Source organism: Myotis nattereri (assembly GCF_964212035.1).
Source record: "Myotis nattereri genome assembly, chromosome: 2".
Lineage (NCBI taxonomy): Eukaryota > Metazoa > Chordata > Mammalia > Chiroptera > Vespertilionidae > Myotis > Myotis nattereri.
Window position 1 is genome coordinate 112914410 of NC_138076.1, and position 12404 is coordinate 112926813.

The 12404-nt window shown below is 37.6% G+C and overlaps 1 protein-coding gene across 1 annotated transcript in view; it reads right to left on the reverse strand.

Moving 5' to 3' along the window:
- RXFP2 (relaxin family peptide receptor 2) overlaps positions 1-12404 on the reverse strand; it is a 71617-nt gene that overhangs the window by 35057 nt on the left and 24156 nt on the right. Inside the window, exons 3-5 of the mRNA XM_081083592.1 lie at positions 10953-11030; positions 7749-7854; positions 6864-6935 (exon numbers count right to left, since the gene is read on the reverse strand). Of these exons, the coding sequence (XP_080939718.1) occupies positions 6864-6935; positions 7749-7854; positions 10953-11030 (256 nt within the window). The remainder of the gene's footprint in view (positions 1-6863; positions 6936-7748; positions 7855-10952; positions 11031-12404) is intronic.

Consider the following 12404-nt stretch of genomic DNA (forward strand, 5'->3'; position numbering starts at 1 on the left):
AGAATACTAGCTTGGTGAATATTAGGGGAAATTTGGAAACCTGACAATTTGGCAAGTGGTGTTCCCTTCTTATTCAGAGTGGAGATAGGAGTCCATTTAATATACTTAACATTGAATAGCTTCTCTAAGAATAACTTACTGGTTCATGAATTCCTGCTGTTTCAGCTGTCAGGAGTTTTCAAGCAGAAACACCAGGAATTTATCGATCTGGAACTAAAGCAAATATATACTTTAATGACAAGCATGTTTATGGGCTATTTTTTTTTAACTCATCATGGTGTATTCATGAGCCAGGTGACTCATTGAATTACATTTTGTTGCCAATGATTGCCTTGAACAAGAACCAGTCTAACATGGAATTCCTAAATTATATAAGGTTTATGTTACAATGAGCAGGAGAATGACTGGTAGTTTCCATGGTAGCAGTGAGAAAGTATTATAGTCAGTCCCATAAATTATACTTTATTTCTCTGAAAGATCATCTTAAATTGCTCCTCCCCCAAATTAGAAAGGCTTGATATTTTTAAAGATTATTAAAGTTAATAAACTAATCAATAACAAAGCTTTCAGATAATTGAGCAACATTTATTCACCTGGCAATAAAAATTTCATTTTGAGTTAGGAATTTATTCTTCTGAGCACCTAAATGACCTCAACTTCACTGTGAATATTTACAGCATTTCAGACCAGAGAGACTCATTTAATGTTAAATATAGTATTTCTTAAGCTATATTCCAAAACAACTTAAGAATGCATATTAACTTTACTAGCTCAAAACCATCTAAAACACAAATTTATAAATGCCCTTTCCCTGGTTAGACAGAATAAAGCTTGAATTCTTTAGCCTGGCATTTAAAGGCCCTACAATTATGATTCAATGACCTTTCTAGCACATGCACCATCATTTCCTGTGTATGTACTTTTTTTTAGACAACCTGCCCTGTTCACTCTCTTCCCGATATCCTTTGAGTGTTTCTGCTTATGTTAGTTTGTTTCTCCCTGCTGAAGATGCTCCCCACAATCTGTTTAGTCTTGCATATCATTCCTTCAACAAATACTCATTGATTTTCAGCTATGTTTCAACATATGCAACAATGAGGGGCGGGGGTGGTGGCAGTAGTACCTAGTACATGAGAGAACCAGAAAGATCATCACACTTACAGGGAAGGTATGGTGGTCAGTAAGCAGTTTCTTCAAAATTCAAGGACAAATGTGAGTGTTTCACAAAAATAAAATCAAAGTTGAAAAATGGTTTGTCATGTTCAAAACTCAGACAGTGAATAATAGTGTGGGCAATATCAATGTATTTCTATTATATTTTAGAAATAAGACAATTTTAATAAAAAGTTCAAGCCTACTATATGGGTTCATTTTATGATATTATGAAATAGTATACAAAATAAATTCTCAACTCCTACATAGTTTCTGTCTTCTCAGTCAATGAAGATGATCTCAGGCTGAAGGAAATAGAAAGGATATAGGACAGGAGATATGAAAGCCCAAGATGGTAGAATATGTTAATCAAAATGAGTCAAAGTCCCATGGTTTGGAAGATGTCTCCTAGAAACTGAGAAACACAAAAATGAGAACACCAAGTCATGATCAATTACAGAGGAATCTGGACAAAGGAAGAGCAGTTGGAAAATTAAAGATGGCAAATACAATTTTAATTTTTCAAAAAGGGAAGAATTGGATTTCATAAGCTACATTGGTTCTAGGAGAGATTGAAGAACAAGCTATTGCAATGCTGCTTTGAAAGCGACTCAGAGAGAAAGCGGATAAGGTAGTTCATGAAAAATAGGACAGGCAGACCAACTTGATTGTCTTTGAAAAAGTTATCAGACAAAAATGTGTGGCCAATATTGCTTATATGTTTATCAGGCATTGACATGGTGGTTTAATGATATTTTTATGGACAAAAATAAAGATACACATTTTCTAAAGAATATTGGTAAAGAGGTCTTGGAAGATGATTGTCCTCTTCAGTGTTTCACTCTATGACTTGAGTAAAGATGGATCATCTTATTTTCAGGTGATAGAATACTGGGAGTGAATTATGTTGGATGATCCAAAAAGATATTCATACTCTGGTAAGAAAAGCTGAATCTAGCAGGATGAGACTGGATAGGGGTACATTTAAGGACCCACAGCTAGCTCTCAAATGATAAGTGACAACTGCAAGATGGAGAAGCTATCACTTAGCAGTGATACATTTGACACAGGATTGGGAACTTTAGAGGCAAGATGGCTGTGAGTTAAGGGTATGAAGTAGCTACCAAAAGAGCAAATGTAACTTTAGCACATGTGAGGTTCAGAAAGGAAGTTCTATGGCCGCATTACAGTGATCATATTATTCTAGATACTACACACAGGGCAGAGTAGTGTCAGCAGATGATGACAGATTTAAAACCAGCCTCTTAGGGAAGAATCGAAGGTTCTGAGGCTGCTTGGAAAAAGGACTTGTGATGGGCTGCAGGGTGAAGGTCAGTGTTAAATATCTGAAGAGTCACATAGAAGCCTGATTGGGTGTGCTTTGATCAGTCTCATGAGGTGAATTTCAGAATGGGGGGAGCTTTTGAGATGCTTGGGGAAGTAGTAGAGTTATGTGACAGGACACAGTTTATTAGCATATTGATATTATTTAAAATTCCTTTTCCTCAGCAACCTTTAATTCCCTTCCTGGTTTATTTTTCTCCATAGCCCTAATCACTATCTAACACACTATGTATTTTATTATCTATCTTCCTCCATTGGAGGTTAAGCTCTGTGAGAAGAGGGCTTTTCATAGGTGTTTTCTGCTATATATTCAGAGCCTGGCACCTCTGTATATTCAGAGCCAGTGCTATCCCTTGCATATAATAGACATTTAGTGAATGTTTACTGATGGGAGTCTTATAATCTATTATCTGTGAATCTCAGGAGGGGAGGGGGAATCAAATTGCCTAGAAAGCATCAAATAACTTGCATAAGCTCTGTGAGAAGAGGGCTTTTCATAGGTGTTTTCTGCTGTATATTCAGAGCCTGGCACCTCATAGATGTCAATAACTATTTGTTGAAAGAATTAATGAACATGGGGTTTTTGACATCTTTTACCCACCTGCTCTCTACTGTCCAAGAGCTCTGGGTTGCCCATCTGGTGTCTTCTTTTCCTGGGGATGGTTTGGATTTTGTACTTTGATCATTCGGGCTATAGTAATGCAGAATTAGGAAGAAAAATGAAAGAGTAGAAGGACAGGAGGGACAAGGGCTTGCCTGGGGCTGGGCAAGACTTTTCTGGCAGTTCAGGAGAAAGTGGCAGGAGGAGCTGAGGAATATGAGGAAAGAGGTTTGGAAGAGAGATTTTAAGGAAGGATTGCTGAGATTACGAGATGATGTAGGGTGTCTGAATAATGTTTGTAAAAGACTTGAGTTATTTTAAAATCAAAGCTTGGTCACTGGATGTTTTCATTGATAACAGCAATGTTCTGAGACTGAACAATGTTGGTGAACTTCCAAAAGACCATAGGCACAGATTTGGCTTTGAGGTCAAGCTTCAGTACTTGTCAACTGGCTGACTTAGGACAAATGGCCTCTCTTCTCCAAGGGTGGGTTCCCATATTTCTGAAATAAATCTAATGATATCTTCCCTACCTGACAGACTTTGAGGGCCAAATTCCAAATGAGAATCCCAAATATAGATTAAAAAAAAGATATATAAACATAAAGAATTGTATTTTATCCCCTGTGCTATCCCTTGCATATAATAGACATTTAGTGAATGCTTACTGATGGGAGTCTTATAATCTATTATCTGTGAGTCTCAGGAGGGCAGGGGGAATCAAATTGCCTAGAAAGCATCAAATAACTTGCATCAAGAGAACCCCTACTGAGAGATATCAGGCTATAATGTTTTACCTAAATTTTCTCAGACAAAGCAGAGTTAAACATTTACTTGGAAAAGTTTCCACCTGATCTGGCAACTAACATTAATTCCTACTTTTTTTCACACAAAAATTGGAGACTGAGTTATTTAAGCTAGTCCTCCCATATTCTGCTTTTCAGTGAGCTGGCAGATACCATGCGAGGTAAGTATTGACCTAGAACAAAGCTATGGCTCAGTGATCCAGGAAAGAACTTGGCCTAAGAAGTCTAATTGTAATTCTCTTTACTTGATCCTTTAGTGACCACCCCCTGCCTCCCCAGAAGTCAGCCTCTTTCAAATTAGGAGGCAAAAGGTATAGAAGGGAGTTCTGCATGAAGCAGGACAGGGTGTGTTGGTAGAAGATTCAATTAGATGCTAAGAACAAATTCTTTCTATCTTGAAGTTTCTGGTTATTATAAATTAAACACAGTGGCATGGCCAACATGGCTCAGCAGTTGAGTATCGACCTATGAACTAGGAGGCCATGGTTGGATTCCTGGTCGGGGCACATGCACGAGTTTCAGGCTCAATCGCCAGTGTCAGGCATGCAGGAGGCAGCTGATCAATTATTCTCTCTCATCACTGATGTTTCTATTTACCTCCCCCTCTCCCTTCCTTTCTGAAATCAATAAAATATACTTAAAAAGTAAAATAAACATTGCATTGAGTATCAGAAGATATGGGCTCTAATTCTGGCTTTTACACTAACTAGTTATAGATCTAGTAAGTTATTTAACCATTGCAGACTGTCATAAGTTACCTTAAGATTAATAAGATTTAATTAGAAATTCATAAATTTTTCTCAAACTCTAGATAACAAAATTTAAAAGCTACTCTAAAGCATGAATCTTTTCCCTTCCTTTTTGCCAGTGATATTTTATTTTTCCTCCCTTGAGCATTATTCAGCCTGCACAGAGGCAATATTGATCCCTATAATGAACAAGTGGTGATTCTATGAATTTCCAGTAAGACCAGAAGTAGTACAGTTAAAACCTTTTCTCTAGAGGAATCTGGAAACCCAGAGCTAAGGCATAGCTACTCCTGTGGGACAAGGACAATATGACCACATGCTCCAGGATGAAGCTGCAGGCTCCTACAGCAGATGGGATTTACAGAGGCTGTAATGAAACCTCGGCATGGTTACCTACACTTACACAAGGTCCTGTCATCCTTTGGTGACTCCCTTTCTTGGATGAGGGAGTCTGTTCCCAATTCACAACAACACAGAATTGTTGATGGGATTTCAAACCAAGTGCATCTGTTCAGGAGCAACAAAGGACTAGATTGTTTTTATTCCTGGATTTTAACATTCTCCTCCATAGCTAATGTTGAAGAACCAAACAATAAGATGGCACTGCCAAGGGGTCCGACAGTATTACCTTGCTAATTTTAAAATCTAGTCTAAGGATCATCCTGGCAAATGTAGAACTTGATCTCTTCATTATCCCAGAGTGACCAGGCTCAGAGGGACTGATACATAGCTACCAAACTCTCAAATGCTGAACATTCTCAATGTATGTATGTATGTATGTATGTATTTATTTATTTATTTATTTATTTATTTTTTACAGAGAGGAAGGGAGAGAGATAGAGAGTTAGAAACATCGATGAGAGAGAAACATCGATCAGCTGCCTCCTGCACATCTCCTACTGGGGATGCACCCGCAACCCAGGTACATGCCCTTGCCCGGAATCGAACCTGGGACCCTTCAGTCCGCAGGCCGACGCTCTATCCACTGAGCCAAACTGGTTTCGGCAATGTCTTTATTTAAATAGATGGTATCCCATTTCACTAATAGGAGTGTGTTTGGTGTCTATCCAAGGTAACTTCCAAAATACTTGAGAATGAATAATTTGGGAAGTTAATGTAGTCATCATAAGGTTGTTCAGTGAGCAGGGAAGCAAAGCAAAAGCCATTTCTATTTTGATGTGGATGCTGTCAAAAGATGGTTCATGCCCTGCCCGGTTTGGCTCAATGGATAGAGCGTTGGCCTGTGGACTGAAGGCTCCCGAGTTCGATTCCAGTCAAGGGCATGTACCTTGGTTGTGGGCACATTCCCAGTAAGGAGTGTGCAGGAGGCAGCTGATCGATGTTTCTCTCTCATCGATGTTTCTAACTCTCTATCCCTCTCCCTTCCTCTCTGTAAAAAATCAATAAAATATATTTTAAAAAAAAAGATGGTTCGTGCAAGTTGAGGTGGAGTTGGACAATCCACCTCTGTCCTCCTGAGAGATGATCTCAGGGATCACATCTCCCAGACCCTGGTTTTCTTTCTGGGACAATGCTGGAAGCATGTTGGCACTTAGCTCCTCACTGACTAGCATCTCTTCACTGCTGACTGTGCGGTTTATTCACATTTTCTTTCCTCAGATATAATATCCCTGCTTTCGCTAAGGTCACATTTTCTTCTGTCATCCTGAAAGACAGTTTATATCTCAGCATTCTGTGTGTTAAGTTATCTGATCTTTCTTGTCAGTGTTTTTTCTGTTTGTTTGTTTAATATACCTTTATTGTTGAAAGTTATTACAGATGTCCGTGTGTGTGTGTGTGTGTGTGTGTGTGTGTGTGTGTGTTTTGTTTTGTTTTGTTTTGGTCAGTATTTTTGTGCTAACACTCTTTTTCCAAGGTAAAAGGTGCAATTAGTGCCTCTGAATCTGCAATGTCGTTTTCCAAATGACTTGGAGTAAAAGCACAGAACTATGTATTTCTTGATTGAGCTGCTTCATCTGAACTCCAATTTAACTCCAAAAATGTTTATAATAAAACCAGTTCACTTTAAATTATGAAATGGAAAGATAATATACTTTTTAATGCTTTATTATCTAATATTAATTACATTTAGATAAGTAAATTTAATATAAAGATAATCAACTTTATATTTTGTTTTACTTTTAGATCAAAAACATCATAAAAAAACCCCCACCGGATTTTCCCATTAATACACCCTTAATAGCTACTTACATCTTTTTAAGTTCTGTGTATTTGATGAAAACTTTATCTGGAAGACTGTGAATTTTGTTTTTCTTCAGAGACCTAAAATAACATATAAAGAAGATTTCAGTAAGGATTTTATGACCAAGCAAACTCTTCCTGGAAGCTCTGCGCTTGCGAAGAGCCTTTTTGATGATCCTTCACTCCGCTTCACACGTTTGAAAAGCACTGTTGTAACTGAAGACTTCCTCATGTGATAACAAAATGTCCATAGCACAAAATTAAAACAGCTTGCAAGCATTTGACCACTTTAGACAGTTGGCATAATAGACGGGGACATCTATGGGGATTTAATTTTGTCTTTTATTCTTTGGATATTTTAATAGAACACAATAAACAAGACCCAAAAAACAACCAGCTTATGCATGCCCAAATTGTGATATGACAGCAAATTCCAGAGACTCTGAAAACATTATGCAAAGTACACAAACACATGCATGATTATGACACAACTAGCTTTGTAGCTCTCTTATACCTTCCTACTTCAAACAAATTACCACTTTTAAAAAGGAGGTAAAATAAGTGAGTGCTCTCTCTTAATTTTGATTTTTAATTGTATAGTAATGGCATATTAACAACAATACATAAATCACAAAGTAATTGAAAATAAGAACTCCAGATGACAGGAATTTGCGAGCTAAAGGATAACCTGGGTAACCTAACGTACAATGTTTAAGACGTTGTTTCCCCAGAGAAGGAGCACACAGAATTCTTGGATGACAGGCGGTTTTAAAGGGTATTTCTATTATTTTTTAATATACAAGTAACATAAAACATAACGAAGAGAGATTAGATCAGGCTCCACACTTTTCCAGTGACTTTAGGAGCAAATATCAAGATGTGAATTCTACTCACAGCAGCGTTACGTTGCTGGAAACGGGCGGCACCAACTTTAAGTCAGCGTTCACACACTCCAATTCTGTTTCTTTGCAGTCACAACGTGGTGGATACTGGTTTAGAACTAGGGGCCCAAAAGAGCAAGATTTCACTTGGCAAATACTTTAATTATGACTTTATCTCTGATAACTGACATTGTTCTCTTTTCTTTGAATGTATAACATTTATACGTTCATGAAATAATTCAGTCCCATAATAAAAGAAAATAAAAATTCTCTTGTAGTCAAATACTGACCAGTGTGGCATTCATCTCAGTTCAAGCTCCCAGTGTTCTTTTCATAGTCACTTAACAAGCGATTAGAAAGAAACCATGGAAATGTTTAAATAGCAAATAAACAAAAAGCCCAAACAAACAAACAAACAAAATGTATAGGGAAACAAGATTATGTTCTTCTCAATGAGGGACATTAGTATGTTTGAGTAAATCTTTAATGGGTATAATTGAGTCAATTCAATTTAATCAAGTGGCATAAAGAGGCAGCTCAATAAACACTTGTTGATTCAAATTAAATTCAAGTCTTTCCCCCCTTTAAACTCCTCTTAGAGAAGAGTTAGATTCAGGTTTTACAGTAGCCACCATCATGCCTATTAAAATCAACCGAGTCAGATACGCTCTCACCTGGGTTTTTTGTGTTTATTGCTATGAAGTTAAGGTGGAAGGTAAAGGGTACAGAGCAGCTACAAAGCCAAGAAAACTGAAGGGTCGTTTTTTGGAAGCATTTAGAAGGAAAAAAGTCTTCAGAACTTGCTCTGACGGAGCCTTCATAATTATTAAGACAATGACATAAATGAGTGAGAACTCTATGGTGAAACCAGACCACGTTGGCCCATGGGACAATCAATCACATGTATGCGGTAGTGGTGGTGGTGGGGGTGGTCTGAGGGCGAACACCCATTTATGAAGCATTTGATTTTGCCTCTAATTCCATGGATATTTGTTTTGATGGAGCTAAGAAAGAGTTATTTTCAAAATTTAAGCTTTATTTTTAGTCATTTTAATCTGAGTATAAATTCTTTGTAATTGCTTGGCTTCTTTTAGACTACTTTTATCCAAACTCGATTTTAAAAAACAATTTCACTGACTTTTCATCAATTCAAGAAACTTGTGTTGAGTACCTACTTAATTCACAAGATGCCTTCTAGTATATAAAGTTTTGGAAAATATTCTATATCATTTATAAGTTTATGCTAATTAGTTCAACTTCCTAAATACTACTTCAATGTCTATTGATATTGAGAATAGTGTTATTTACATTGAAAACTTGTGGTTAGACACCCTTGTTTACCAATAAAAGAATTCCGTATAGCCCAAGCTGGTCCTGTTGCCTAAACCAGACTGTGAGCAGAACTTCCTCACCTGCAAGCTAACCTCACCCCAAGCTATCTGGAGTCTTCTGAAATGCCTCTTGCATCTCTACCTCACTCTTCCCAATGGTATTTTCTGGGTTCAGATTCTTAGTATTAGTCTGGAGCATTGCAAGAAACATAATAACCAGTATCTCTGCCAGCATTCTTTCTCCTCAGGCAAGATTGACATTTGGATCAGATTACTGTCTGTTGTTGGGAGCTGTTTGTGCACTTTAGGGTGTTCAGCAGTGTCTGTGGCCTCTGCCCACTAGATGCCAGTAGTAACCCACCTCCCTCCAGCTGTGACAACCCAAAATGTCTTCAAGCATTGTCAAATGTTCTGGTGGGATGAGTGGTGGGAGGGGAGTTTCCCAAGTTGAGAATCACCATTCTCATCTAATCTCTACAATTCTGATGGGAACATCATTATCACAAATACTTCTTATTGTGAGCCTTTTCCTCTTCATAAAAGAAAATTAGGCTCAAAACTTTGGTGGTGTACAGAAGTGATCTCCACAAAGGGGTGTTTACAAAATTACCCATTGTGGTGCAGGGAGAAACTATCAAAATTTTCAGTTATATTTATTTCTAATCTTTTAATTTACTCTTTTTAATTTCTAACTTTTATATATGATATATTTGTGTATAATATAATATATGATAAGTGGTAATTATAACCTGGTATTTCAAAGTGTATAATATACTGTTAGTGTTGTATTTTATTGTTCATACACCTACATAATTATGTCTATGTGTGTACCTATATTATGTATATTCTATATAATATAATATATTAGATTATTACACATATATGTAATACATGTGTATACATAGACACAATTCTGTCTATAACATAGAGGCCAAACTCCAAAGCATGCAGCCCAAATGCTTTATGGACAGGCCCTATGCTTCCAGGTTCAGCTCCTGCTCTTCCCCCACCACACATTCAGCACCCTATGAAAGGCATTGAGAAGCATGCCCTGTACCTTCTCCCCTCAGGATTTTGCTGATCTTTCTCTCCTGCTGACTCTGTTACCTCTTACCCTTCCCTCCATCCATTGACTTTCTAAGTTCATCTCAATGTCATCTTCTCTCTGGGTCTTTCCCATCCATGGCAGAGCCATTATTTCTTCCAAGGGATTTCCATGTTCCCTTATGCAAACACCATTCCTCAAGTTTTTCACTAATACTGAACCATTCCTGCTTCTATAGGGACTTGTTTTTCCTGTTACAGTATTAAGCATGTGTGAGCTAGGGCCACATCTTAGTATTAGACCCTCAATTCCTACCATAAGAGCTGAAAAGTAGTTGGTATGAAGAAAGTAATTAAAGGGAGTAAGTTCTTTATTACTTATCATAATTAGTCCACACCTGTACATTCTTGCAATCAGAAACTAATACAATAATGAGCATGAATGAGCCCTGATCGGTTTGGCACAGTGGATACAGCGTCGGCCTGCGGACTGAAGGGTCCCGGGTTCGATTCCGGCCAGGGACATGTACCTTGGCTGCGGGCACATCCCCAGTGGGGGGTGTGCAGGAGGCAGCTGATCGATGTTTCTAACTCTCTATCCTCCCTTCCTCTCTTCAAAAAAAAAAACAATAAAATATATTTTAAAAAATAAATAATAATGAGCATGAATGGAGCTTTTTGTATTTTTCTCTTTACTTTTTCAGTCCCCAGGCATATAGTAGATATAGTGTGATCCTAAAACACATTGAACTGAAATGGAAATATAAAGGGAATTGATCACCTTCCTCATATAAACCTATACACCTCAAAACATCCAGAGTCATTGAAGCAATGCCACTTACAGCACTCCTGGGTGAATGCCACTTTATCAGCATTTCCATGGATTGTGCCAAATATAGTCGCCCATCCACTAGTGTCCCCTGTAAAATGGTGATGAATATGTGTCAGTTATGCTGTAAATCAAATGTCAAAGTGCAAAACAAAAGTCTAATAGTTTGATAATAAAATCAGTTAAAGTTGCTTTAAAGAATAGAATGATAGCATTGAAGGTAAGAGAGAAAACACTAGGTAGACAGCTAGAGTTTTTCTCTTTTTTGAAATTACAAAGATTTCAAATGTATGTTTCATAAAATATATAATGGAAACATAGGGTATCCTTCAAAATGTATACACACGCTTAGAATAATTATAAAGGCAGTGTTTATTAAAATACATTTCTTTTTCAAAATTGTTATCAGCTGAGCATCCTGGGTTTTGCTGTGTCCCCTTGATTGCTAGCTGGGCAGTGATAACAAGTTGCAGCTCTGTGTGGTATAAAACACATGGGATTCTTTCAGATTCAGAAGATCTGGGTCTTTGTGTCTACTCTGTGACTAACTAGGCAGGTCAGCCTCTCTTGACACAGTCTCTTTGAGAAGAAAATGCACAGGTTATATTAGACAATATATACAGTTTCAATATACAGGCTTAAAATGGCCTGTAAGACCCTTCATGATCTGGCCTCTGCTTAATTCTTCACCCTCTATATTCTTGTTCACTCTGTGCAAGCCACACTGGCTTTTTTTTGTACCATAAACACATTGTCTTATTTCATGCAACCTCAGGGCCCTTGCACTTGCTTACTCCTTTGCCTGGAACTTTGTTCCTCCAGAATACTTCATGGTTTCCCTCTTCATTTCAATCTCAATTCAAACATCATCTCAGAGAGGCTTTCTCTGGTATGTCTTTGAAGTAGCCCTCCCTCCAAGTCACTTTCTAGCCCATTATCCTGTTTTATATACTTCCTGGCACTATCACTCTGAAAGTATTTATTTATGTATAAGTTTATCCTTCTCCTTGTTCACATGGTCCATGTGAACTTTGCAAAGGCAAGATTATTGTCTCCCTTAAACCTGCTGGGTCCCAGTGATTTTGAGAGCACTTGGGACATAGTGGACACTCAACATGGGTCTGTTAGATAAATTCTCTAGGCAGGCCCATTCATATTGAACCAATTACAAAGCCATAACAAGGTAGTTATAGAAAGGCATTTAAAATTAATATATGTATATCCAAGTAGAATTTAAAATATAATTTTTATCAAATATAATGCTTTGTAATACTGTGTTTCTATTTTAAACAACCTCTGTATATGAAAGTTCAGATAATTATCTATATATATATAAAAAGCCAGTGACCAGAATGCCTTAACGACCAGAACAACCAGTTGCTATGACACCCACTGCGGTCAGCGAACTGACCTGATCAGGGGGTGGGGCCAGCTGGCCAACCTCCCTTGGCCCCTCCCCCCAGAT